At 46.6% G+C, this 27,648-nt stretch overlaps 7 protein-coding genes across 7 annotated transcripts; 5 read left to right on the forward strand and 2 right to left on the reverse strand.

Moving 5' to 3' along the window:
* The first annotated feature begins 172 nt into the window (after positions 1-172).
* LOC124701709 (phosphatidylinositol N-acetylglucosaminyltransferase subunit P-like) lies at positions 173-1,164 on the forward strand. The gene is made up of 3 exons (XM_047233802.1): positions 173-442; positions 531-649; positions 761-1,164. Exons 1-3 carry the CDS (start codon positions 177-179, stop codon positions 883-885), a joined length of 510 nt encoding a protein of 169 aa, XP_047089758.1. The 5' UTR covers positions 173-176; the 3' UTR covers positions 886-1,164.
* On the forward strand, positions 797-1,955 carry LOC124701708 (pectinesterase inhibitor 12-like). Its single transcript, XM_047233801.1, has 2 exons — positions 797-901; positions 1,150-1,955. Exon 2 carries the CDS (start codon positions 1,169-1,171, stop codon positions 1,718-1,720), a length of 552 nt encoding a protein of 183 aa, XP_047089757.1. The 5' UTR covers positions 797-901; positions 1,150-1,168; the 3' UTR covers positions 1,721-1,955.
* LOC124701707 (probable pterin-4-alpha-carbinolamine dehydratase, chloroplastic) lies at positions 1,850-2,869 on the reverse strand. Its single transcript, XM_047233800.1, has 2 exons — positions 2,217-2,869; positions 1,850-2,104 (listed from the first exon to the last, which is right to left on the reverse strand). Exons 1-2 carry the CDS (start codon positions 2,779-2,781, stop codon positions 2,010-2,012), a joined length of 660 nt encoding a protein of 219 aa, XP_047089756.1. The 5' UTR covers positions 2,782-2,869; the 3' UTR covers positions 1,850-2,009.
* A 317-nt stretch (positions 2,870-3,186) lies between these two features.
* Positions 3,187-5,155, reverse strand: LOC124701706 (putative casein kinase II subunit beta-4). The gene is made up of 5 exons (XM_047233799.1): positions 5,021-5,155; positions 4,709-4,927; positions 4,359-4,468; positions 4,085-4,250; positions 3,187-3,727 (listed from the first exon to the last, which is right to left on the reverse strand). Exons 1-5 carry the CDS (start codon positions 5,130-5,132, stop codon positions 3,594-3,596), a joined length of 741 nt encoding a protein of 246 aa, XP_047089755.1. The 5' UTR covers positions 5,133-5,155; the 3' UTR covers positions 3,187-3,593.
* A 5,153-nt stretch (positions 5,156-10,308) lies between these two features.
* On the forward strand, positions 10,309-11,314 carry LOC124696474 (PRA1 family protein B2-like). The gene has a single exon (XM_047229202.1). It carries the CDS (start codon positions 10,332-10,334, stop codon positions 10,944-10,946), a length of 615 nt encoding a protein of 204 aa, XP_047085158.1. The 5' UTR covers positions 10,309-10,331; the 3' UTR covers positions 10,947-11,314.
* A 3,567-nt stretch (positions 11,315-14,881) lies between these two features.
* Positions 14,882-20,854, forward strand: LOC124701710 (plasma membrane ATPase 1-like). Its single transcript, XM_047233803.1, has 20 exons — positions 14,882-15,226; positions 15,301-15,420; positions 15,516-15,632; positions 15,733-15,870; positions 15,994-16,128; positions 16,277-16,456; positions 16,546-16,752; positions 16,860-16,979; positions 17,062-17,181; positions 17,419-17,541; positions 17,626-17,730; positions 17,807-17,951; positions 18,309-18,473; positions 18,540-18,778; positions 18,964-18,996; positions 19,405-19,486; positions 19,576-19,736; positions 19,833-20,042; positions 20,127-20,309; positions 20,395-20,854. The coding sequence occupies exons 1-20, from the start codon at positions 15,122-15,124 to the stop codon at positions 20,665-20,667; spliced, it is 2,961 nt and encodes a 986-aa protein (XP_047089759.1). The 5' UTR covers positions 14,882-15,121; the 3' UTR covers positions 20,668-20,854.
* A 384-nt stretch (positions 20,855-21,238) lies between these two features.
* LOC124701711 (deSI-like protein At4g17486) lies at positions 21,239-25,518 on the forward strand. The gene is made up of 4 exons (XM_047233804.1): positions 21,239-21,657; positions 23,706-23,993; positions 24,083-24,163; positions 25,056-25,518. The coding sequence occupies exons 1-4, from the start codon at positions 21,489-21,491 to the stop codon at positions 25,190-25,192; spliced, it is 675 nt and encodes a 224-aa protein (XP_047089760.1). The 5' UTR covers positions 21,239-21,488; the 3' UTR covers positions 25,193-25,518.
* The last annotated feature ends 2,130 nt before the right edge of the window (positions 25,519-27,648 follow it).

Genomic DNA, 27,648 nt, shown 5'->3' on the forward strand with positions numbered 1-27,648 from the left:
ATATTAATATATTACCTTTATCGGAAAAAAAAATGTGAGTTGGAGTAGCCCACACACGGAGGGACAAGACAAGCAAAGCAAGCCCAGTAAGCCCAACCTGCCCTCAGAGGAATCCAACCAACTCCACCTCCACTGGATTCGCCGGCAAGGCAAGGCAAGGGGGAGACGAGATTCGGATGGATTCGCCGGCGGAGACGCTGGTGGTCAGGAGCCCTCGGCAGACGGTGAGCCTTCTCCGCAACCGCAGCCGTCGGCCTCGATTCGGCCGGGAACGGGAACGGGAGCGGGATCCCGCGGCGGCGGCGGCGGGGCCCAAGCCATCGGAGGTGTACGGATTCGTGGGGTCCATCACCACCGTGATCGCCACGGCGGTGTACCTGGCGTGGGCGTACACGCCGGAGCCCTGGCTCAACTCGCTCGGCATCACCTACTACCCCACCAAGTAATGCATTTCCTTGCCTTGCCTTGCCATTAATTTCATTTCCCCCTGCCTTGCTAACATGAATTACTACTGCTGTATCTGGATCAAGGTACTGGGCGGTGGCGGTGCCGGCGTTCTTGATGGTGGCGGTGGCGCTCTCCCTGCTCGCCTACGTAGGCTCCAACTTCCTCGCAACTCCTCCCCCGACATCCTTCAACACAATCTTCGGTTCGTTTTTTTTTTTAACAAACACCCTCTAAACCAACCAGCAGTGAATATCCCCCAATGTAGGTTGCTCTTCTTGCTCATGAATATCCCCCATCTTTAAAATCATTACAGATGAGTACAGTCGAGAACGCGCCACCATGATGGACGCAACAGAACAAGAAGAAGCAGAGAGGCCAATCGAACCGATTTCAGACATGAGCATTCATCACATCAACACCCTCATGTTCCCTGCCTAACTGATCACTCTCACTTGTATAAATTCAAATCCATTGTTTTGTCCTTGCTCACCAAAACGTACTACTACTATTCTTGCTCCCTTGTATATTGGACAAACACAACTGTTAATCTTTGTCGAGTCTATATATAGACCAGACTGATGGTGGAACGAAAATTGGCCTCCGATAAACGCTCCCATCCCCCTGCCATGCCTATATATGATGATGCTCAATCACCCTTTTATCTAATAACTTGTTTCTCATAGATTGAATCATTCCTTTCAGCAGCACAGAATAAGAGACGATGAAGCAACCATCAATCATGTCTCGGCCCGTGGCCCTCATTGCCGTCGTGCTGGCGGTGATCCTGACTGGTCGTGCAGTCGACGCGACTGTGGCCAGCACCTGCAAGGAGGCGGCCGCCAGCGACGTGCGGGTCAGCCTGCAGCTGTGCCTGTCGCAGCTCAGCAACCAACGGGGCGCCGCGGACGCGGACGCATGGGGCCTGGCCAAAGTGGCCTCCCTGGCGGGCGTCAACAACGTGGCCCTCGCCGCGGACGACGTCAAGACCCTCTTGGCGGGCAACCCAAGCCTTCCCATGAAGCAGGCACTGGCCAAGTGCGCCGCGGTGTACAGCCAGGCGGGCTTCGCCTTTGCGGAGGCCAGCGACGAGATCAACCAGCGGTCCTATGCCACTGGGAAGAAGAAGCTAGAGGAGGCACTGGCGCAGGCGCAGCAGTGCAACGCGGCATTTGGGATACACGGGGTGACGCTGCCGCAGCCGCTGGCACAGCATACCGTCGACTCCATCCAGATCGCCATCATCGCCCAAGCCATCACCGGCCTCATTAAGTGATCTATGAGTTTGAGCGTGCAACCTAGTAATAAGTAGCTATACTATATATACGGACAGTATGGCGATCCAGTTTCCCTTTCACATTTCGTATGCAATTGATGTGGTCTCGTCTGGCGTCGATCGGAGATCTTGACAAATGATGATCATACTATTCTTATCAAAAAAACACTGTACTGGTACAAATGTGAGCTGATCAATTTCATGAAACAAAACTGCAACGAAGGGATTTGGCTCCTCTTGTATGTATGTATGCATGCGGAAGAAGAAGAAGAAAAATGAGTATCTGGATCTAGCATGCCCAGACTCTCTTCTTTGGGATAAGATCTTGCGTCTTGATCTGGTCTATCCTGGCAGCGATGATGAAGTCGTTCACGCTCAGCCCACCTGCAGCAGCAAGCCACCCATTAATTCATTGTTCAAGCCAACAAAGCAGCTCATATTATCATTCTAAGTAAAGTAGGAGTAGTTGAAGAATGAGGAGGTGCATGGTGGTTACCTAGGGACGTGGAGTAGAGCTGCGCCCTGACTTGGTTGGGCGCCTCGAAACCGAGCTTCGCCGGCACATACCCACCGCAGCCGGCACCGGCACCGCTCTCCAGCGCCCTGGTAATCCTGGACACCAGCTCCTCCCCGCAGGCCTGGTCCTTGACCTTCCACACGCACTCGAGCTTGAGCAGGTCGTCCTGGTTGTCGTGGGTGCAAGGGAAGAGGAGCCTCCATCCGACCACCTTGTGGAGGAGCCTGCGCGCGTCGTCCTGGGAGAGCAGCTCGGGGTCGGCCTGGAGGGGCACGCGGGAGAGGGAGAGCACGGACACGGTGGGGATGAGGATGCGGTGCAGCGTGTCCACGTTGCCCAGCGTCTTCTCCCCCCATTCGCTCGCGATCTCCTCCGGGAACGGGTCCCGCGCACCAAAGTCACCCAGCATGTCCGCCATGGCAACCACCTTCCGGAGGCTCCGGCTGCCAAGTCGAATCGTCCTCATTCCGGCGGACTTGCCATTGCCAGGTGCCACGACGGAGAAGGCCGCCGCCGGAGCGGCTGGGCTGAGCATGAGCGCCATCGATATGATATGATGGAGGAGTGGAACGGATGGATGGATGATGCACAGCTGAGAGATGGAAGCAGTGGACGAACGAGCTTCTTATCTGGCCGTCACGACTGTTTCTTTTATCACCACACACACACACACACGCGCGCACACGAACGTGCTCGTGGAAGCAACTTTTGTTGGTTTCTTCCTTCTCATCTCTTCTCGATCTAATCCGACGCAGATTTATTATTGTGCATCTACAAAAGCCAAATCAAGAAATGTAAATAGTTTTCAATTCATCATCTCCTCTGCTTAATTCTTGTTCTGGAAGTGCACACGGCTGCATAAGACGTGAACAGATGGATCCATCCAACTGACCAATGAGGATCGGTTTGCAATACTACGTAGACAACAAACTACACTTGCAAGACAACAGGAGGTCGATTCCAGCAGTAAACACTTCATTAAACTTGCAGCATCTTAGTATCCATGATTTCCTCCGCCCGTAAATCAGAGCAGATATGCATGAGTGAAATACATTAGGATACAAACAGATACACCAGCTTATGGCATTTCTAAATCAAAACAGAGCAACATGCCATTTCACGAGGATCATCAGACCATACAACATGACACGAGGTGCTCCTTGAGATTTCTTCCTTCAACAAATGTGGCTGCCAAGATTTCTTTTCTTTTCACTAGGGCAGTAACCTTCAAAAAAAAATGGGGCATGCTTGTTCGGTGTTTCTTTTAGTACCATTTTCATGCTTCCATGCTTGTCCGTATCTCCAGATGACTACCAGAAAGAAGCAGCAACCAGTGCACCACCAAAATAAATGCACTCATGTTTTCTTATGAACCTTGAAGCCGAATATTCGGGGAACATATTGCTGTGATGGCTTCTGTGGCTTCAAGTGTGAATGTGCCATCATGAAAAGATGAGGAAACGTCGTCCCAAAGAAAGCTCCATCAATGTCTGGGAAAACTTAAGGCCATACAAGATCAACATAGGCACTACTTGCATCAGTACACATGCAAAGATATAACTATTGTAAAATAAAACAGCAGTCTATGGAAAGCGTCAGGGATGCAAAGGCAAGCAAAAAAAAAGTACATTTTAAAAAGCCTTTGCGCCCCATTCATGAGAAAGGCAGCCAGACATTCTTGAAGCTATGAGTTTCATAGCCATAAGTCTCGCTGAAAGGTAATAGTAAGTGTAATACTGAAAATAGCAATGATAGAACCATCACTACTCCCATTCTTACCAAGACCAGAGGTTCTGGAGTGACCAGAGCTACGAGTGCTTATCTAAGTAAGATGCTTAAAAGGATACTTGCTTGGTGTTTCGATCTTGGGTAGTAGAGATCTTCGCATTTTGGGCAATATATCTTGACGGTACTGGACCTCGGAACATCAGACTGCCCCACTGGCAAACAAGGCTGGCCACCACAGGACACACGAGGGCACCTTCCAAAGTCACAGTTCTTGAACTTGTCCAACTACAGAAACATTCATATGAGGGATTATTAATGAGACCCTCTACTGTGATTGATGCTGGCCAGTTGATGGCAATCATAAGAGTAGAAAATAGTGCTAGGTAGCTTTACCATTGCAGCCAAGCCTTTAGTGGTCAAGATGTACCGGGCATGAACTAAGCCGTAAAGCGTCTCCGCGGCCGCCACGATCAATTCATTCTGCTCCTCAGCAAACACATCACCTGCGTGGAAGAGTAAGATCACTCCATCCAGTGCCGCACAAAACTCAAGACATGAATTGAATTACAACTTATGATGATCAAATTGAGCAATGATTACAAACAATTGAGTGGCTTAACAACTGATGATAATATATATACACAATGAGTGTGGCTTAGAGACTAATGATCATAATGAGGTGAGGTGTACACAAAAGGAGAGAGATATCAAAATGGATCAATGGATGTTTTTAGGGTGCTTACCCTGAACTGGCTCGAGGTCGAGGATGAGGTCGAGCGCGTGATCGTAATACGGCACTTGGGTGCTGAGGCCGCACATGTTGAAGTCGTCCTGGATGTAGTCGTCGTCGACCTCGGCGAAGAACTCGTTGCCTCTGAGGTTGCAGAACCAGTTGATCCAGAAGGTGTCGTCGTCCCCCTCGGAGGCACTGTTGTCTTCCTCGCTGTCGGAATCCAGCTGCTCTGTGGTTCCAAACGAACAAGCAGCAGAGAATCAGATGACGGCGGCGGGCGGGGGGGCAGTAGAAAGAAGAGCTTCTTGATGGATGGGGATACCTTTGGTGGGCGGGATGGAGGAGGGGAGCTTGGCGGCGCGGGATGTGGAGGGCGACGACCTCTCGCTCCGCAGGTGCCTGTCGAGGGCGTCGTTGATGCGCTTGCGGTCCATGGCTGGCGGCTGGAGGTGGCCGGGAGGGCGTGCGAGCTAGGGTTTCTTTCGCTTGGATTGGACCGACGGCGACGGGAGGGAGAAAGAAGACAGAGATTCTGATTCCAATCCTCACTCTGCCTGCCTCGTCGAATGGCACTGGAGGAAGGAAGAAGAGGATAGCCTTGTTTTCGGCCCACGGGCTCAGGCCAAAACGGCCCAGGAGTACATCTGATTTAATTATGTCCTGATTATCTGCCCAAAAAAAAGTAGTGATTCATTTTTATGAGAGTTTTAATAGGATTCTAGTATCACTTTTCCTTATCCTTGATGTGTAGGTGTTTTGAACTTTTATGGACAAAGGAGCCAATATGGAGGAGTTATATGCACCAGAACTTAGAGCATCTCTAACAGTAACCCAAAAAGTGGTCGAAGGCGAAAAAGTCCGGCGACAATACGGGCTTAGGCCGAAAGTGGGCCAGAAAGGAGCCCGAACTCTCGGCCTGACCCGTAAAATGAGTTCGGGGGCCCGAGAAACTCTACTCCCCTCCGCCGCTACCACTCCCTCTGTCGCCGCCGTATTAAAACAGGCCGCTGAGGGGAGTTCGGTTTCCAAACCCTACTCCACTCCGCCGCTACCACTCCCTCTGTCGCCGCCTGCTTCCTCTCCGGCGAGCAATCCAGCTCACAGCAGCCCACCTTCGCCCCAGCTTCGTGACGCCATGGCCTCGCGAGGTGGCTCTGCAGGGCGCGGCGCTGGATTAGGCGGCGGGGACTCGCCGGGAGGAGCGTGTCCGCCGCGTCAAGCTCGAGATAGTCGAGCTTGACTCGGACAAGTGAACGCTCTTCACCAGATTCCTTGTCGACGCAGTCTCCGCCTCGATGCTCCGCCACCACCGGCACCGCCGCGCGCAGAGGCCAAGCGGGCCGCATTTTGCTTCAAATTAGTTAACGTGGTTAGGTGTAGTATGTAATTTAGGTTTGCTAATCCCATTATATAACTTATGATGCTCAATCGGAGCATCAAATGCCATCTATATATATGATCATCGACGCATTTCCCGCGACATTTCAAATCCGTTTTTTCAGTTCGTGTTTTACGGGTTCCGTTCTGCGCCGACTGCAAAATCTTCGTCCCCCACATTTTCGGAAGACTGAATTCATGTTTTTCGGTTTCGACTTTTTCTGTTACTGTTAGAGATGCTCTTAGCCATTTGAAGGGTGAAAATGAGTCATTTTTTATCACAATATAATAAATATCCAGTACCATGGTGTTGTATCCCTCGTCCATACGAATCCAACGATTCGAAGAACACCTCAATCGGAGTTCGTACGACCAGTATACTAAACCAGTATACTAAACGCCCATAGGTGCGGTCAAGATGATAGTACCGTACGACAATACCACCCTTCAACCAGACCATTTCGTAAAACCAAACAACATTTGTGAAGGCCCGAAGGCCATATCTGGTGACAGAGTTACCGGAACGCGAAACCGACCTCCATGAGCCTATGTAAGGAGGGGAAAACTTTAGCCACCACAACAAATTTCTTTCTTACTTGTAAACCAGACCGCGTCATTCCTTTTTTCTTTCTTTGGTAAGGAAGGGACGGCTATTCCCACAGGTTGATCTTGATAAAATGTGCAGCGGTAAGCAACTAATAATCTCGATGCAGGACTGCCGTTCCCATAGGTTCCTCCTCCAAAACCTTCTTTGGCGAAAAAGACTGGAAGGGTCACATCTTGGCATGGCAACGCCGTGCCGCCACCATAGATCTTCACCAACGCCACCATCACATTATTGAAGGGATAAGAGTAGGAGACTTGGGAGAAGCATGCACCATCATCGATCTTCATCAACACCATCATCATCCACGCGCCCATCATTGATTCCTGCATTCATCTTGTTGTAATCCAAAACTCTATTGTGGATTTTGAATCGTATTCATACACCTTTCTAATCATTGCTATGATCATGCCATGTATCTCTATATGCAAGTAGTTTCTTAGTTCTTATGGAGACGGTGAACTCCTAGCAATACTATGAAATAAAATAAAGATTTATGATGTTTCATTATAACACGTGAAAATGGTAGTTATCTTCGATGATGTTATATGTTATGCACCTTGTAATATTTTCCATTAGGGACATTGAAGGCAATAATTGCTAAGCGTGGTTGGAGATACGTGGGCACATAGGTGACAACAATCGGCTGCCTCTTTCAATTATGTTTAACGAGGGGTAAGAGGTACAAGAGCTTATGACCATACCCATGAGAAGACCCTTGATTATTGGACATGCATGGCAAGTGATGTGATAAGGTAATGGTTATGAGGGATGTGGAGGGAGCACCTTTATTCGAACCTCTCCTCATGTAGCAACATACATATATACTAAATCCTAATCATTAGTAACCATGCTAGTAGTGAATTCCTGTTTCCCTCACACATTCTTAGTTTACTTTCAGTCTTTAATTTATCTTGTTTCAATTAATATTATTATTCATAACTATTTAAACCAATCTTTTAATAAATATTTATTGATGTTAAGTACAGCAACAGCATTGTTGCGGTGCAAGAAAAACCATACATCAATGTATTAAACATTGTAGGGAACATAGCATAGACATGGTGCTTCAAACATTTCTTTCCAAAGATTAGATGTTAAAAGATATTCCCAAGAGCACACAAAATTGCACCAACACCACACTCGAGTAATTTCTTCCGAACTTAAGTCGATGGTGGTTTTGTTATGTCTAAGTCATTGTAGATATTCATGTGATATATTCTCGGTGCCCCACATGTTTAGAGCTTGGCATGACCACATTGAATGACCTAAGCCATCGTTTTTTAAGACAATGCCATTCGGCTAGCTCTATTGATTCACAAAGATAGTTACATAATTTACGTGTTCATAATTAAATTAGGGGGTTCACTGACCTAAAAACATGGAATTTTAAACAAAAGCACTCCTAGTCCTAGCTAGTGCATTTCCAGCCTCATTGGCCCTCCCGTTACATCCCAATCTTAACTCTACCATAGCCAGTCCATAAGATAGAACAATCATCATAAATTGCAGCAAATGATGTTGATGAGATGCGTCCTTGAATCATCGTCTCCACCACCTTAATGCAATCTGTTTGAATTGTGAAATTGGTAAACGCAATCTGTTGAACCAGCATTATGCCTTTCCTAAGAGCAAGCACATGTGCCATCGAAACATTAACAACATAATTCAAAACTTTATTGCCCACAAACAAGCAAGTTCCATGATCATCCCAAATTATTTCTTATCAAAGGACACATTTACATTAATTCTACTCATTACTTTCGGAGGGTTTCTTCCATCCTATTTCTCTTGGCACATCAATGTTCTTTCTTGACATGTTCTAGTTGTTGGTTAACGCTTCTATCGATATTGCTGATCTGAACAATGTATTTAATCTTTCACCATGCAAGATCCAATGCTCCTCCCACCACAAGTACCACCCGACGGTGAGAACTAACTTCTTACACCCTACAGTACCAACATGTGCTATTTCTCGGATGGTTTGGACATATCCAACAGAGGCCTCCGAAAGCGCCAGTGCATAGCGGACGGATAAAGCGTCACGGCACCTCTAAGAAGACACCTATTCCCGGCGCACTCCATGTGAAAGACACCTATTCTCGGCACTATTCCATAGCACACACACTTATACTTAAGTAGGCATAGCTCCGTTAAGAGCTCATCGAACTTTACTTCTAGAGTGAGACCTGTGATAGAAGGGGTAAAGGTGAATTTCAGTCCTCTGTGCTGAGAATGTTAAGAGGGGTCGTGGTAGACCAAACTTGACATGGGAGGAGTCCGTTAAGAGAGACCTGAAGGTTTGGAATATCGACAAAGATTTAGCCATGGACAGGGGTGCTATCCATGTCCCGGAACCATGACTTGGCTTCGAGATCTTATGGGTTTCAACTCTAGCCTACCCCAACTTATTTGGGACTGAAAGGCTTGGTTGTTGTTGTTGTTGTTGTTGTTGTTGTTGTACACCGCTGACCTTGATCGGTCATTATTAAGGACATCATCAATCATGTTGCTTGTACCGAAGCATCTCCATACCTCCTAGTTTTGCACTGTGGATTTTCTCCTCTAGGTAGTACTTTGCTCTCAACACTCGTGCACATAAGATTTAGTACATTTGATTAGTCTCCAAAATTATTCCGCTAACATGGCTATATTGAAACAATGTAGATCTCTAAAGCCCATCCCTCCTATGCTTTTTGGGATATACATTTTACGACGGACCCTCCAATGCATTCTCCTTTGATCAACGTCGACACCTCACCAGAATTGAGAAACGACACTAGAAATCCATTTGCATTTTTTTGGAATCCCATTTGTGTAGGAGCACACCCAATCAATTAAATACTGTAATTTTTCACTTTTATCAGCACCAATCATAGCCGACAAACCAATGTACGTATCATTTAGAGATTCAGTCATAATATTGAGAGTTTTGCATGCATCGGCTCTCACCAAGGCACCAATCCATAGCCGGCAAAATAAGGCACATATCGTTTAGAGATCCAATCATAATGTTTGAGAATTTGGCATACCAAAGAGGGTATGGTCGGCCATATGAAAATCGTAGATAACTAAACCAGGTCATTAGGCAAACTAAACATCTATGCGTGCATTTTACTCATCATATATAAGATGGAAGGAACTTAATTAGATTCACTCGAAAGTTCTTGTATATATATAGTACTGAAAAGAATTGGCACCTAGGACTCCTTTGATAAGTAATATTTATACAGAAATGGAAAAAAATTACACAACTTGTTTGATTCATAGAAACATATCCTATAGGAGCTAATGCTATAAAAATCTTGTACTGCAAATTCTACAGGAAAACTTTCTTTCCTGCAATCAAACTCGCTTCATCTTCCTATAAATTTTAGGTAGGCATGACATCTTTGATTCCATGATTTTTCTATTCATATGCATTTCCTATCCTATAAATTAATTGAGTCCCAAATTTTGCTGAAAAGTGTGGTTGGGCTACTAAGCCATATCCAAGAGCAAGGAGGAGGAGAGTGCAAGTGTGCAAGCAAAGCGGACCAACCCACACAACAGAAACAGGTCTCACACACAACACAAGGCAGGCAGAGGCAGAGAGGACAGACGCGGATCTCGCTCGCCGGCCATCGGGATCGGGGGAAGCAGGGGCATAGTCATGGCTGCCGACGGCCCCGGCCCGATCCGGCGCGCCCTCGACAAGACCTTTGCCAGCGCCCGCTCCACCCGCCGCGCGCTCGCCCGGTTCGCCCCGCGCCCCTCCGCCTTCTCGCCGGCCCCCGACGCCGAGGCCGCCGCGGTCCGCGCCGTCCGCAACCTCCGCACCTTCCGCTTCCACTACGCCGTCATCCAATGGGTGATCCTCCTGGCCTCCCTCGCGCCCCGCCACCGCGCATCGGTCCTCTTCCTCATGGCCGCCTCCAAGGGGCTGCTACTCTACGGCGGCCTGCTCAAGGCCTTCCCCAACTCGGCGCTCCTCCGCCGCCTCCTCGACCGCCGCCTCGTGGGGGCGCTCTTCGTCGCGCTCGTACTCGCAGACCTCGTCGCCGCAGGGGCTGTGGATAAGCTGCTGTTCGCGCTCGCGGCTGGTGTGCCCGTGGTGCTGCTCCACGCCGCATTCCGCGTCCGGGACGATCTCGAGCCCGCGTCCGATGGAGGGGACGACGACAAGGGGAAGGAGGACGGCGTGGTGGTGGAGAAGAAGGAGGACGGCGACGTCGAGACAGGGCCGATGCGACGATCCATGGCCACGGCAACAACAGCAAAGTCATAATAGGCCAACAAGATCCCCTTCCATAGCCTGATACACATATATACAATTGGTAGACAGAGACAGACTGGTATTCCTTCACCATTTTCATTCTTTTCTGGAGATTAGCATGCAGCAGGATGAATCAAATCAAAATCCATTGATTTCTTCTCTTCATATTTTCTTGCTAGGATTAGCTGTGATTTTCGCTTCTTTGTGTATACATACATTTGCTATTACACTCAAAAAAAAAAAAACTCCATTGACAAAACTACTAGCTAGCTAGCTAACCAGAGAATTCTTACTTTCCATTCCAGCATGTGTAATCGTGATTGTTATGACAGCCAGAGCTATACCATTGCATTTGTCTGTTGCAAGACAGATCTGAACTATATTATTACCCTGACTCTTATAATCACTACTACTAATATTCTGTCCTCTCTCCCGGTTTGTTGTTACTAGTATTGTTCTGTGAAACAGAGGACTATTATTTATCCTAATACGGTAATACCCCATCTATGTATGCTATGGCTTTGCTGCAATTGAAGAGTTCAGCCCCAGACTCAATTGTTGTGTAATGGGTGGAATGGAATAGAATGTTTTACATCTGTAGCATTTGAAACAGAAGCAAGTTGGGTAGACACTAGTAGACAGGGTCAAGACAAGCAAGTGAGCAACCCAGCCTAACATGCTGGAGAGAAAACTAAAACTAATGCACAAATTCTGCGGAATTAGCTGGGCAGCCACACAACGCACAAGAGTTGACACCATCACCAGTTGTTCTACCTGCCTCTCCAGGTAGTACAGCACTGGCGCCGGTCCAGCAACTAAATGCTAATGGCATTACATGTGCATGTGCTTATGTGTGCCTTGTGTTGGCAGAAAAAAAAGAAGCATGTGAATGTGATGTACTAGTAGTACCAAAGTTCCAAATGCAATTAGTCTACTAATAGTCCTGTCTGGCTACTGCTTTGTACGTGAGTGTTCTTATTGGTTGGTGTCATGGCTGTTAAGGCAAAGGTAAAGGGAGAACCAAAGCAACGCAAACAAGAAGAGGTCGACCATACAAAAGTGCAACTACATACCCTATACATGCTTGTATATGTACTCTTTTTGCCGAACAAAATGATTTACAAGATATATACTGTCATCCATTGAATGGCTGATGATGCAGCCAAGGAAAATCCACCAAACCAACCAACACTTTGGCATGTACACCTATCGTTCATAATCTCACGTCGCTTGCACCGCTCCTTGCCTCACCAGCAAAGAAACTAATCACCAGCAAGTCTTTGGAGTGAAGGGGTATATCCTTGGAGGCTTGGACTGGCTGAATTGTGTTGGCAAGATAGGCTTAACTATCACAAATTTAGCAAAGCAAATGCTAAACAATTGTTAGTTCTGTTGTCATTTCGTGGATGTTTAGCCCCAACATAAGTCTCTTTTAAAAAAGGAGACATCCTTTTCTGCTCATATATAAACTTCTATTCTGCCGCAACATGTGTTTTTCGAACAACTTTGAGCCTAATGCGATGGAAGAGGTGTTGCAGTAAAGTGGATTCTTTTCCAAATGGTGGATGCGGTGTTGATATTATTTTTAGGGCGAATTCTACTTTATACCTCACTACTTATGCATTTGTGACAATAATTACCCCATTAAAGTGGACAACCAGAGGCACATTTTTTTTTACGCTTGGTCCTACGCAAGTGCAACAGTACTTTTTTTAAAGGGAAAGCATACATATTGTCAGCAAGTACTTTCTTTGTTGTGAGGTTTAGCTTGCGGGACTCTGCTTTGGAATGCAAAACCAACTTACTAGAATGTAGTGCTTTGCTAGTTCCTAAATTATTACCAAACCAAAACCTACAAATGCATGGACATAAATTTCTTATGTAACTAATTTAAGATGATAGAAACCAATTGTGACATGTTTGCTAGTGCATATGTAAATGAGTGAATATTTAACTTGGTACAACGTAATGCCCACTTAAGATGAGAGATGTTTATTATGCGTGCTTAATTTATTTTGAACCATGAAAAATAATGTATGGTATTATTGTAATTTGAAAACAGAAGCCTATTTTGGTGGCACTGTAGAAGACCAACCAATATCCAATTGGAAGGACTTGGCGATGTATGTTTTTCTCTTCCTTGTTATTGTATGCTTTGTTTTATTTGGATGGTTATGCGTGTAAATTTGGAAGATGTACCATAGCAATACCCTCTTTTCTTATCTATTTTTTCTTAAACATTTCTTGAGTCAACTCTTTTGCACATGAGGCAACACTTGGACATAGAGTGCAAGCTCGGTGACGGTGGGTTTCGTACCTATGACGTGCTCATGCATGTCCTTGCTATCACCATTGTGATGATAGAGAGTAGGGTGAAGGGAATACACAATATAGATATATTAGGTGTTAATATTGTACTCCTCCGTTTCAAAAAAGCAGCTAAACTTTTCTAGATACCATGTATCTATAACTAAAATATGTCTATGTACCTCCATATCTAAATAAAATTGAGCAATTTTTTTAGGAACATATGGAGTATTTTGTATGTTTATTTGGATACTTTTAAACTAATTTTTTTAATCATGAAATATGACTTGCCACAGATTTGTTCATCTACCCTTTCTATATTACTCTATTTTTTTTCTTTGCAATGTGCTTCTTTAGCAACTTGGGATGCTGAGAGCCAGCTGCACTACTAGCTACTTTTGTGCAATCTACTACCATCATCAGGTTGTAGGTCACTACCACGAACATGAAGTTCGTTCGGAATCTTAGAGGAACCTCATAGAAGAAATCCCGGAGGCACCTCATATCATCTCACATGCACCTAATATAAAGTCCATGAGAGCAGCTGTGTACCTCTGACGGGTTGACTCAGAGTCATTTCTGACAAGATTATCGTGATGGGTGATTAGCATGTTAGAGCATGGGTTTAAGCGCCCATCAGGAACTGGATTCCGTACTAGTGCGCAATGATTGTTTGTGTGATTACGCACAACATAATCGTTGAGGATGAGCGTGACGATAGCCCTATAACCAAATGTGGCAATTTCTTGGTGAATTGGTTGAGCCGCAACCTAGGCCAACAACTTTTGGCTAGTTCCCACATGTGCATGATGAGATTCGTGATAGCCACACTCACGACCGACTTCAAGCGGATTTGGTTGAGCATCAAAGGGAAATGGCAGGAAACTAATATTCATCTACTTCCATTTTATTTGTTTTAATTTGCTTGTGAGCTACATTTGATTGTGAATTATGTTCCTTATTTGGTTGTAAACTATTTACATTAATTTGGTTGTATAATGTACTCCCTCTAATCTCTTTTTGTTGACTGAATCAAAGGGAGTATATTATTATTACGTGTCATTCACATGTTGGCAAATTGAGTGAAATAGGGGGAAAATGGGCAAAAAGTACAACCCAAACCAAATAGGTCTGCTTGCTAGGTCTACCCAACCCAAACGAGATCGAATAAGGGGAGAACGGAGGACACCGCCCCAAACGAAACAAAAAAGAACACATTTCATGTTTTATGTGGTTGGAGATGCCCTTGTTTTATTTGGATGTTTTTAAAGATTATTATGAAATTCCTGGTAACATGAGCAGCAACTAACAAGAAAAACAAAGACATGTGACTTTGAAGAGACAATACCAATGTCGTTTGTTTGACTGACGGACCAGCCTGGTTCGATCAGCTCTAGGCTGATTGGCAGCCAGCCAGCCACCACAGCTGTTGGAAGAGTCAATCCAATCCGTCCGTACGAACGCGCGTCTGTCCAAACTTCCCCACCCCATAGAAAAAAAAGAAAAAGAAAAAAAAAAAGAGAAGAGAAGAGTGAGAGGCGCGCCGCCGGCGACGAGACCGAAGGGAGAAGACGACCGCTCGTCGACGAGACCTAGGCGCTCCTCGTTGGCCCCTTGCTGGAGATGGAGCCAACCTTGCTGCCACTCACGACCCTACCCATGGGGAGCCACGACCGATGCCGATGGCCGCCGGGAGCACGCCCCTCCTCCCTCTCGATCGCCGCCGTGTCCCCTGCCTTCACCCTCCACTTATACTCCAGCCCCCGCCCCCGCATCATCCACCTGCTCGCCGTCTTCTTCATCTTTCCCTTCCCATTCGCCAACCCAAGGGGCTCCACAGTTGAGTTGAGTTTGAGTCGATTGCCTGGCGCCCGCCCGGCATGGACGGCAAAGAGGAGCAGCCGCCTTCGGTGGAGAGTCCTAAAGGGGTGGAGGCGAATGGCCTCTCCGCTATGGACGCCATCAGCAGGGAAACCGTCGATCTGGTACTGCTGCTGCTGCTGCTGCTGCTGCTCATCAGTGATCATTTCTCAAACCCAAATCAACCGATTAATTACAGGAGCACATCCCCGTGGAGGAGGTCTTCGAGCATCTCAAGTGTACCAAGGAGGGACTTACCAGTGAGGGTGCCCAGCAGAGGGTCGATATCTTCGGCTACAACAAGTTAGAAGAGAAGCGTGTATGTATAACCATGCCAACTGCCTCCATACCTTAATCCTTTCTCCAAATCATTAATAATTAGATGCCAACGGCTCGTCGATAAATGCTTTGCAGGAGAGCAAGATCCTCAAGTTCCTGGGTTTCATGTGGAATCCGCTCTCGTGGGTCATGGAGGCCGCCGCTATCATGGCTATTGCCCTTGCCCACGGAGGAACGAATCTCAGGGGAAAGGTACCCACTATCACTCTTCCAGATTATACATTATTATTACTAGCTAGCTACTATAATCTCTTTGGCTAATTAGTAACTGCAACTTTCATTGTTGACACAGAAAATGGGCGTCGACTACCACGATTTCATCGGGATCATGGTGCTGCTGGTTGTCAACTCTACCATCAGTTTCATAGAAGAGAACAACGCCGGCAATGCCGCTGCTGCGCTTATGGCCCGCCTTGCGCCAAAGGCCAAGGTGATTTATGCCACCTCATCACCTTCCGAGTACTACCTACCACTAGCACTCGAGGATCACCATATATGGATATGGTGCCCCTTTTTTCATACTTATGTGTGCTCACGCTACATTCTTTTCTAGGCTCTGCGTGATGGAACCTGGAATGAGTTAGATGCATCCTTCTTGGTTCCAGGTGATATAATCAGTATTAAACTTGGAGACATCATTCCCGCGGATGCAAGACTTCTCCAGGGCGATCCACTTAAAATTGATCAGGTCTTTTAGTCAGCTCAACTCAACTCAACTATGCCCTCTGCCTATTGCATATTTATTACACTAGCTAGTTCTGCTAAGTACTAAAAGAATCCTGATACAAGGAGAATACGGAGCAGGTTTGCTAAAAACATATCTGTTTTCCTTGCAGTCTGCACTTACGGGAGAATCACTACCCGTAACTAAGCATCCTGGAGGCGGAGTTTACTCCGGTTCTACTTGTAAGCAAGGTGAGATTGAAGCAGTTGTCATTGCCACTGGGATCCATACGTTCTTTGGGAAAGCAGCTCATCTCGTTGAATCAACCACTCACGTGGGCCACTTTCAAAAGGTAGAGCATCCAGCAAGCCGTCTCACTTCACTTACTCCAGCGTCAGCTGAAAACTCATGATACCGGCTGCAATTCATGGACGCTTTCAGGTTCTGACTTCAATCGGGAACTTCTGCATTTGCTCCATTGCCATTGGGATGACCATCGAGTTGATTGTCATGTGGGCTCTTCAATCTAGAGGGTACCGCAAGATAGTCGATAACCTTCTTGTGCTTCTCATTGGGGGGATTCCAATTGCCATGCCCACGGTTCTGTCGGTTACTATGGCTATTGGGTCACACAAACTGGCACAACAGGTTTGAATATTCATCCATGGCCAGAGCTTTGTGGCTACCACGGAAATAAAAAAAGGTGGGTAACTGTATTCTAGGAAGTGACTGCTTCTGTTAATTATTGTCTGCAGGGTGCTATTACCAAAAGAATGACTGCAATCGAAGAGATGGCCGGAATGGATGTGCTCTGCAGTGACAAAACAGGAACATTGACACTCAACAAGCTGACTGTAGACAACAATATAATTGAGGTCATAAATCCCACAACTTGTATCCATGTTGATCCTAATTGTACCTGTTCCTAAGGTCTGAGACAGAAATATTTTGCTCTAGGTTTTTACAAGAGGTTATGAGAAAAATGATGTTGTGTTGATGGCGGCAAGGGCTTCAAGACTAGAGAATCAAGATGCTATCGATTTTGCTATTGTGGCAATGTTGCCAGACCCAAAAGAGGTAACAATCTTGCATTTATGACTTTTAACTGGTTCTGGTGATTACTGCCTGTTTGGTTTGCTCAATTAGGGATTAAATAGTGCACCAAATAACAGCCTTAGCTGTAATCGATACCATCTTGATTTCATATTCATCGGTAGATTCTATTCCCTGTACAACGATTAAGGGAGCATGGCAAGAATTTCTGTTGTTAGGGACACTGCACACCTAATTTTATTCTCTTCTCTCTGCTGTTAGGCACGCGCTGGCATAGAAGAAGTCCATTTCCTTCCATTTAACCCAACGGACAAGCGGACAGCGCTGACGTACTTGGATGCTGAGGGTAAAATGCACAGGGTTAGCAAAGGTGCACCTGAACAGGTATAGAAACTTATGGAGTCTGATTTTTCGTTCAAGGATACGCCATTTGTTCATATGCTTATGTTTCATATAATTCTCTTGCAGATTCTGAACCTGGCATGGAATAAATCTGAGATTGAAAGAAAGGTCCATCAAGTAATCGACAATTTTGCTGAGAGAGGGCTGCGGTCGCTTGCTGTTGCATATCAGGTTGATTAAATGCTAGCCTTCTACTGATATGTTGGTCCATTACCTATAGAACTTGCTAATTTCCTTCATTGTGCAGGAAGTTCCTGAAGGTACCAAGGAAAGTGCTGGTGGACCTTGGCAATTCATTGGTCTTCTTCCACTCTTTGATCCTCCCCGTCATGATAGTGCTGAAACCATACGCCGAGCTCTTGACCTTGGAGTTAGCGTAAAAATGATTACAGGTACCTTTTTAGTACACCAATTTGGAAAAAAACACTTTCTGGCATAGTGGAATTGCAATGATCGCACATGCTTTGATAATGGTATATTGTTTATTTCCCTTTGATTGGCTGTTCCTGAGAGACTGGAAATATTGGCAAGTCAGTCTGAAAATGTTAACTTTTAATATGTACAGATGTTCCAAAATAAAGAGCTTAAGTAGTTAAGTGCACATGCTAGCGTACTAGCAGTAGTAGCTTTCCCGAGCTTCACAAGAATCTCTTTTGTGATGGCTGAATAACCTTTAAACATCAGGGAGATCCTTCTGTTTCCCTAGATTCACTATGGTAATGAGTATGCCCCTTGGGAAAACAATTCAGGTGATCAGTTGGCTATTGGTAAGGAAACTGGACGGAGGCTAGGAATGGGCACAAACATGTATCCGTCATCATCTTTGCTGGGTGACAAGATAGATGGTGATATTGCAGTCCTACAAGTGGATGAGTTGATTGAGCAAGCAGATGGGTTTGCTGGAGTGTTCCCTGGTGAGCTTTAATTTTCTCTTCTTTTAAACCATCGGGTTTATCACTCTAACTTGTTTCCTTTTCCAGAGCACAAATATGAAATAGTCAAAAGGCTACAATCCAGAAAACACATATGTGGGATGACGGGAGATGGAGTTAATGATGCACCTGCCCTGAAGGTAGCAGACATTGGAATTGCCGTGGCTGATGCAACTGACGCTGCCCGTGGAGCCTCTGATATAGTTCTGACAGAACCTGGATTGAGTGTGATCATCAGTGCTGTATTGACCAGCCGTGCAATTTTTCAGCGGATGAAAAATTATACAGTTAAGTGTGTTTACAGTGCATAAGATATATTTATCTACCTTGCTATCTCAGGAAGAATGGGCTGTATCATGCGAGCTCTCTTCAAAGTGGAAATACTAGTTCCCTTTCATGTGTTACAGAAACACTATTTCATTCTGGTAATAAGCAAAGCTGTCTGATGTTAATCAGTTCTGTTCTATTGCAGATATACGCTGTCTCTATCACCATCCGTATAGTGGTAAGTTTGTGTTGCCTAAGATATGTGTACCCTTTGCCTACCATCTGATTACCAAGTTACATTATTTTTGTCATGACAAGTTCGTGAGAATAATTAGTGTATGGTCAACTTTCTTTCTTGTATATTAGTAAATGCTACTTTCTCTGCTCCCTAATATGAGATGTTTTTGCAGGCTAATTTAGCTTGCCAAAACGTGTTAGATAGCATTTCTCGACTGAACCCTTGTAGATGGATCAAAAGTACCATGTACCCTTTATGTACCAACCTTACTAAGTATCTAGCTAGCGAGAGCTAACCCGGCAGTGTTCTTTGTTTGCTCAATCTTTCCAAAGAGATTCTGTGGGTGATGTAGAACATGCTAGTTCTATTTTGGAATTCATATCAATGATCCAAACCTTATCTGTGCAGCTTGGGTTCTTGCTCTTGGCATGCTTTTGGGAGTTTGACTTCCCCCCAATGATGGTTCTTCTGATAGCTATTCTTAACGATGGTAAAGAACATTGCTATCTTCTCATCAGAAATGTATTTAGAAATATGGATATTAATATTTTTGTAACTGTGGTGATGACTACTGCCCAGGAACCATCATGACCATCTCCAAAGATAAGGTGAAGCCATCTCCCTCTCCTGACAGCTGGAAGCTAGCAGAGATCTTTGCAACCGGTGTGGTCCTGGGGACTTATATGGCCGTAACAACGGTGCTCTTCTTCTGGGCAGCTTACAAGACGGAGTTCTTCGTGGTAAATATTATTTCATCCTTGTCACACAGGCACTTGTTGGTAGGACTATTTGTGGCTTGCAAACTCACTTGTTTCTTTCCATGTAATTATGTGCAGGGCATCTTCAAGGTTCCTACGCTGAATATAGACAGGATCGGCAAAGACAGTGAATCGATCGCGAGGAACACAGAGATGATGGCTTCCGCCGTGTACCTCCAAGTGAGCACCATCAGCCAAGCCCTGATATTCGTGACGCGGTCGAGGGGCTGGTCATTCATGGAGAGGCCTGGGGCTCTGCTCATGTGCGCCTTTGTCGTTGCTCAGCTGGTGAGTTCCTATCTATACCAGCTTGAGGTAGTGTAGTGATGTTTTGACTGACACTAAGAATGAAGGGTGTGTATGATAATGCAGCTCGCCACTGTGTTGGCTGCTATGGTGAACTGGAAGCTGGCGAGCATCCGAGGCATCGGGTGGGGCTGGACGGGCGCCATCTGGGTGTACAACATCATCATCTACCTCCTCCTGGACCCGATCAAGTTCGCGGTGCGGTATGGGCTGAGCGGGAGAGCCTGGAACCTCGTCATCGACAGGAAGGTTAGTAGTGTTTATCTGTGAACCTGAATGCTCTGAACTGTGAGGATGGCTGTTGATACATGCATGGTTTGGTATGATATTTCAGGTTGCGTTTTCGAGCCAGAAGAACTTTGGGCGTGAGACCCGGGAGGCGGCGTGGGCGCACGAGCAGCGCACCCTACACGGGCTGGAGTCGGCGGGGACGGGGCGGGAGAAGGCTGCGTCGGTGGAGCTGGGGCACATGGCAGAGGAGACCAAGCGGCGTGCGGAGATCGCGAGGCTGAGGGCGCTGCACACGCTCAAGGGGAAGGTGGAGACGGCGGCCAAGCTGAAAGGGATCGACCTGGATGACATCAACAACCAGCACTACACCGTCTGAATCTGATGATCATAAACTGATTCTGTCGCTGATATTTTTGAGCGAAACCGTTGCAGCATTGATTTGTGATAATAATAGTACAGTAGTAATAATAATAATATACAAGGAGATTTGGTGGGTGGGCGATATAAGTCTGTGGAGGAGGAAATATTCAGTTCTTTAATTGCAAACCATGTGTTGTACTAAATCGAAGTGGAAGATGTTGTAGTAGTAGATGGTGTGCATCTGAAGTTGCATAATGGCATTCTTTCTGTCGTCTTGCTGCTGATGGCTAGCATGTGACCTGGCTGGCTGGCTCCAATTAGCTTTGAGGTCAGTAGGTAGGTCGTCTCGTTTTCTATTTCTCTAAATGGGTTTCCTTGCCAACCATCTGTGCTATAGTTGATGTACCAGAGGTAGTAATTTTATGTTTAGGACAGGTGGTTGACACGAACATTAGGACAGGACAGAAACGGTTAGAGAGGGGAACTGGTACTGTATCTCACTCACTTGCCAGCTGCCTTTGCTGCTGCCTTTGCTTCTTCTACCTTTGCTTTCTTTCCCAATCAATCGAGACGCACTCGCCCATCCGGCAACAAAGAAGGAAAAAACTTCTTTTCTGCCCAATTTGCCCCTAGCCCACAAAGAAAGAATTTCCCCAATCTCTCTCTCTTCTCTCCTCTCGACGAGCGAGCGTCGAGCGAGGGAGGAGGAGCTGGAGGCTGGAGCCGCCGGCCAAATCGAGCCTCAGATCTGTGTTGGACCGCGCGCGCGCGGATGAAGCCGTGGAGCTAAGCCAAGCCCAAGCCCAAGCTACCACGATCGAGAAGGAGGAAGGGAGGATGCGCATGCGGGTGCTCCCGGCGTTCAGCGCCGCGCCGCCGCCACCGGCGCCTCCTCCTCCTACGCCGGCCGCACCAGTCAAGGTGTACCTCAACATCTACGACATCTCCCCCATCAACAATTACCTCTACTGGTTTGGGCTCGGCATCTTTCACTCCGGCCTCGAAGGTACCTTGCTTCCTTACCTACCAACTCGCCTCCTTCTAGTACTATCTCTGATGCTAACTAGTACGACCATGTGTACATACCATGCTAATTCTAGCTAGCTCAATTGGAGTAGTAGATACCACGAGCGGAGCGGCGGATAAGAGAGACTAGCACAACCACTTAATTCCTTGGTTGGTACATTCATTTCCAGCTTCCTTCGTGTTTTGCTACCGTGCGAGACCATACTTTACCCCAATTGTACTACTGTAGTAAAATGATTTCCAAGACTGCCTTACATGCCCAGTTTATAAGTACAGTTAATACACGGCTGCGCTTTTGTACTCACACTCATAAGTTTCCCAGTGGTTTGGCGTGACAGATTCATAAGACTGTTACTACCTAGGAGTACTTTTTTTAAACATAAGGCTCGAAAGCCCAGCTTTGAATTAACAAAGCCATCAACCGGCCAGGAGTTACAACAGTGCACCACACCACGCACACCACGGCAAGAAAGATACAAGGGTACACACAGAACGAATTACAACACTGTACTAAGAGCGAGGACAAGCTTGCAGAAGTGCAGACCGCCGCTGTTCGGCACCAAGGACACCATCCGGAGGCACGGCGAGGGACTGCCCGGAGCAGAGTTGTAGTCTTGAATCCGAGGAGAACAACCAGGACTACGAGCACCAGAGGCACCAACCTGTTCTCATGCCGAAGAGGGCCCCTGCCCTCTCGCCTGGCTCGAAGGCGTCGAACCATCGGACATGAGAGAAGCTCACCCGAGAGCTGCAGAGGTGTTGGGCTCCGGACCCGCCGCCCTGGAGATCACACCATACTGGCCACACTGCCGAGCACTTGGACACCCACCAGCGACGAGAAATCCGCCGGGAGCACCTGCAGAGGACGGGGCAGACTGCCGTCGATACACGCAGACGGGCCAGAGATCACCGCAGCTGCTCACGGACCGGCATTGCCCAAAAGCTGCAACCTTCAGCTCCGCCACCCTACCCAAACCTCCCCGTGCGGCGCCTCCAAGAAGGTCACGACGCAGCAGCGCGTCGCCGCCGCCCAATCAGCGAGATTTTGGACTTTCGTCCAGGAGGTGGGGAAAAGGTGAGCAAGAGCCAAGGACATCAGCTACTACCTCCGAAACCGACGTGAACCGTAGATCCACGCCGCAGACGCCGCCCACCGCCGCCTCACATCCCGAGGAGTCGAGGACGCCGGACCGAGGCACCCACCACGATGCCCGCCGCAGGACATCGGGGAGACGAACCAGCGCCCTCGCCGCTCGTCGACCGCGACGCATCGGGGCCGTCCACCCGAGGCAGCCCAGATGAGGCCTAGACCTAGGCCCGCTGGCCTAGATCTGGGCCTGCCGCCGCCACCCCTGGCCACGGGCACGCCGTCGCAGGGCCGCGCCAGCCAGCAGAAGCCGCGCCGCCACCCCGCCGGAGCTGCGTCTTCACCACGCCGTGGTCAGGCCACCGCGCCGCCGCGCTAGACTTCGAGCACGGCACCCCCGCCGACCGCGCCAGCCCGCGCCACCACATCCACGCGGGGGAGAGAGATGCCCCGCCGGCGCCGGCGCCCCGGGGCTTTGCTCGGCGACGCCCTCTGGCGGCAGCGAGGGAGGGACGGGAGGAGGAGGGACTTGAGGTTGGGGAGGCTAGGGTTTCGCCCTGCGCTCGCGGGAGCGACAGGACGAAACGGTTGCATATGACCTAGGAGTACTACTGAACCTTGCGCCATTGCTATTGCCGGTTTCGCTTACTGCTTTCTTTTAACTAGACTAGGCTTGGCCTGTTCGACACGCTTATTTCACACATTTAGTACAGTCCTTTCCATTTTAGTACTATGAGCTAGCTGCTCTAGACCAAGGCCTTTCAAACTCTTCTATGAATCACAGCTTTGCTAGACTCCCTACAGGCTGTATTTTCTAGCATTTCCATTTTCTGGATCAACTTAAACTTAAATCCACGTGAAGTTGTGCACATCAGTTTCATGCAACTATCTATAAGTTGAACACCCAAGGCTGACCATTCCAGTAACCTTTATTTTTGCAGTGCATGGCATGGAGTTTGGGTTTGGAGCCCACGAATACCCAACTAGCGGAGTCTTCCAAGTAGAACCAAAAAGCTGTCCTGGCTTCATCTTCAGGCGCTCAGTGTGTGTGGGTACCACCGATATGTCCCGTTCTGAAGTTCGCACTTTCTTAGAGGATCTCGCCGAGGATTATCATGGCGACACTTACCACTTGATTGTCAAGAACTGTAACCATTTCACGGCTGACGTCTGCAAGCGTTTGACGGGAAAGCCGACTCCTGGATGGGTCAACCGACTTGCCCGATTAGGTTAGGTCTTACAACACAAATTCATAATGTACTTCTCCTTTACTATTGCAATTCTCAATTATTTCTGGCTTTATATTGTGGAATCACAGGTTCTGTTTGCAACTGTGTACTGCCTGAAAACATTAAGGTTAATGCAGTTGGAGATGGAAGTGCACACCTTGAATTTTCTGGTATTTTTCTCTCCCCTCTCTGTCTCTCCATGTTGTGCGGAGCTGGTGTTAACCCTATCGAATTGATCAAATCCTTCATTAACCTTGTCTTTTCATTGTTCATTGTTGGAAGATTACATCATAAGAAATGGGGCTGACCCCAATGCTTTGATCCTCTAGCTTCAACGCTGCATGTTTGTGTGTATGGCCACAGTGCTGCTCTGCATGGCATTGTACAGATCCATTTTTGACTGCGTAGATGCTTAGCTATATTGATCAGTCTTGGCTACATTTTAATAAGGAAATAAAGGCCGTATGCATCTATTCGATGCAGAGGCAGGGGATGATCTGCATTTTGGAAAAAAAAACTATATTGATCAGTCCTTGCACCACATTCCATTATGTGGCTGTAATGAAGCATTTCAGCGATTCAGTTTTTGATATTATATTTGCTCTAGCATGTCTTAAAATTGCATAGTGATGATAAATCAAATTAGAATTATTAAGATATACTGTGTAATTTCCTTTACCCTTTTCTGCCAATTCCATGTTGTGTAGACATCTGAGGTCTTACGTAGTCTGCAACCTGAATCTTCAGATGCCCAATGTGCTTGAGCATGTATGAACATTTGAAAAGTTGTAATGTTAAAAATTGGTCAAGTTTCTCTGTGCCACATAGATCCTCCAATAAACAACATCAATTCTCAGACAGTTCCCTGAAATCTATGGCTACCACTACTTCTGCATCCACGTATACCTAAACACTTTTTGATTCACTCTTCACACGTCAGAATATGGGATAAAAATAATTAAATACACAACAGTACCTATATTTATTACCTTATATTCCTGCTGGCACTAATGGTTAGACCACAAATGACTGCTTGTGACTGATAAGGTGCTATTGCTTCAGATGATGGCTTGGAGTCAAACGCGTCGATCGTCGATGATAGCGACATCGATGATCTAGACCACCTTCTAACAACACCCAACAGCGAAATTGTATCTTCGATAGACAAGACATTAACTCCTGGAAGGGATAGCTTATAATTGTCTCTGTTGTTCATGAATAGTGTTGCCTGTTTTGTGGTTGTTTGCTGAGTTCTAGTGGTGGTGGTGCTGGTGGTGGTGGCAGGGCCAGACGATGATCCAGTTAAAGTTGGGGTGGTCACTGCTACATATGTAGCTGTAGAGAGGTAGTAACTGTGGTTTGTCTAATTGTGGCGAAGGCCAAGTTAACCAACATGTGTGATGGTTGTGTGCTGTGTGCGTGATTGTAACTGTTGTTTTGAGAGTGGTGTGCAGTTGTATATTTGTGTAACTAGTTGACAATTGTTTTGTTGTGTATAAAATGGCTTGACCTGGTGTTTGCTACACATAAAGGCTATGTTGTTCCTATCTGTTGACGTCAATAGGATCTTGAATATTCCATTAGCATTTGGGATGAGGGAAGACTCTGTTTCATGGGATTACACAAACGAGGAGTCTTTTCAGTTCGATCGTGGGATTACCAACATGGCAGAAAGCTGATCTGAAATAATGGACAAGAACATCAGACATTGACCCAAGTTTCTGTCAATTATTAAGGTTTAAAATATGGAGGTGGCTAGCGGTCGATTATAGTTCAATTCTCGCTCGACTATGTTAGAATACATGACAGTATGTATTTGTATGGATGTATGGTTGTGTATGTGTTTTTTACCGTCAAACCATAGGGGGGTCCCCTATGGTATAATTTTCTAATAAATTGGGTTAGCAAAAGTACATCAGCGATAGGATTACAAGGGTTGTACACGAAGGGAAGAAAGAGGGAGGCCAGGAAAACTTTCTTTTTCCAAACGGGTTACCCCTTTCCATTGCTGCTACATAATGGAAACCATAAATGCAGCAAAAGGAGACAGGAAAGAAGCCGCCCTCGCACCCTCAGGAAACCCGCTGATAGATACTCGAAATCGAGCATCCACTATGGGGGCGAAAATCTGATGATATCCTGTGACATGTGCCTCACTTTTTTCATCAGCTGCTCCGCTCCCTTCTTGATCTTCAGAGCATCGCCATCATCATAAAGACCCGCCCAATAATTCAAGAAAGAGAAAATGTTCTATATTATTGTGACATGATTTTTGAGCACGAACCCATCAAACATTATCTTATTCCTGGTAATCCAAATGAACCAGAAAATGACAACCATTAGAATTTATTTATTTCCTGTCATATAGGCACACATCCAAGCCAGAGCCTGCCACCTATTAGAAGGACAACTATTAGCTCCAACACAAGCACCAACACACCCCCAAGTCGCTATTGCAATAACACGAGAAAAGAACATATGATTTTCATTTTTCACAATATGTTATCACAAAACGAGCAAATAGGAGATCCCTTCCAGTTCCTTTCTTAAGATTGTCTCTAGTTAAGATAGCATCGTAACAAAGTTGCCACAGGAAGATTTTTATCTTCAAATGTACCTTAGCTTTCCAAATCCAACTATTGTTAGGCCCAACAAGGTCTTTGATGGCCTGCAAGTACACATGTTCATTAGAGCATGTTTCGTGGAAGTATTATTTTATATCGTATTCCATTGAGGAGCCTATTAGAGTGTTTACCTGTGGAGTTTCTATTGCACTCAAGGCGTCACGGGTCTTGAGTGAATTGACTGAAAGAATTGAAATGAAAAAAAGGTGAGTGTGAATATAAGATTTTTGTATATTGAAAGTGCAATAAAATAAAATGCATAAAAGTAAACAGCTTTGAGAGTTGTATTTAGTTCCTGCAGACGAAAGATTAGGCGCAGGGAAACACGGTTCATGGTGATAGTGAATGTGCCCGGTGGAATAGGTGTGATAAGTGAATATAATTCTTCTTATTTATATGTGACTAGGCAAGCAACCTAAATAAGAGTAAGAATCCTCTTGTTAGATTTCATTTGACTCCAATGATTCTTCTGTTTGTTACCAAAACTATGGTCAACACATCTATTAAGGTGGTTAAACCAGATCAAAGCGTTAATCTTGGTGGCTCCTTATTGTCCTTGAGTTATGCTAGATCCTCTTTGATATCGGTCGTGTTACTCAGGGGGTCGCCGATTCACTAGCAAACAAGTTCCTGACTAGAGTTCTCAAGATCATGCTATTTGGGCCCTTAAATTAGATAATAAATGCCGCGGGGGAGGCATCGAGGCGGCCACTTGCCATTCTCTTCCTCCTCGCGCTCCTGCTCCCATCGCTCTCTGCGCTCGAGCCCGCTACTGCTCCGGCGAACTCCTTCCGCTGGCGAACTCCGGCGGGCGACCTCCACCGATCCGCCGCCGCCACTCCGTCAATCCGGCGCCACGGGGCCGCGCATCTCGACGGAGCGTCCTCGGCCCGCCGTTGTCGCCGCCGCGGTCGCAAGGTTCTTCCTCGCCGTTCAGCCTCTCCTCGGTCATCTTCTTCTTCGTCCTCGTCAATGGCGTCCCCCGCCGGATCGTGGAGGGGCTCCTACATGCGGGAGGACGACATCGAACG

The sequence above is a fragment of the Lolium rigidum genome, chromosome 3, assembly GCF_022539505.1.
Source record: "Lolium rigidum isolate FL_2022 chromosome 3, APGP_CSIRO_Lrig_0.1, whole genome shotgun sequence".
NCBI lineage: Eukaryota > Viridiplantae > Streptophyta > Magnoliopsida > Poales > Poaceae > Lolium > Lolium rigidum.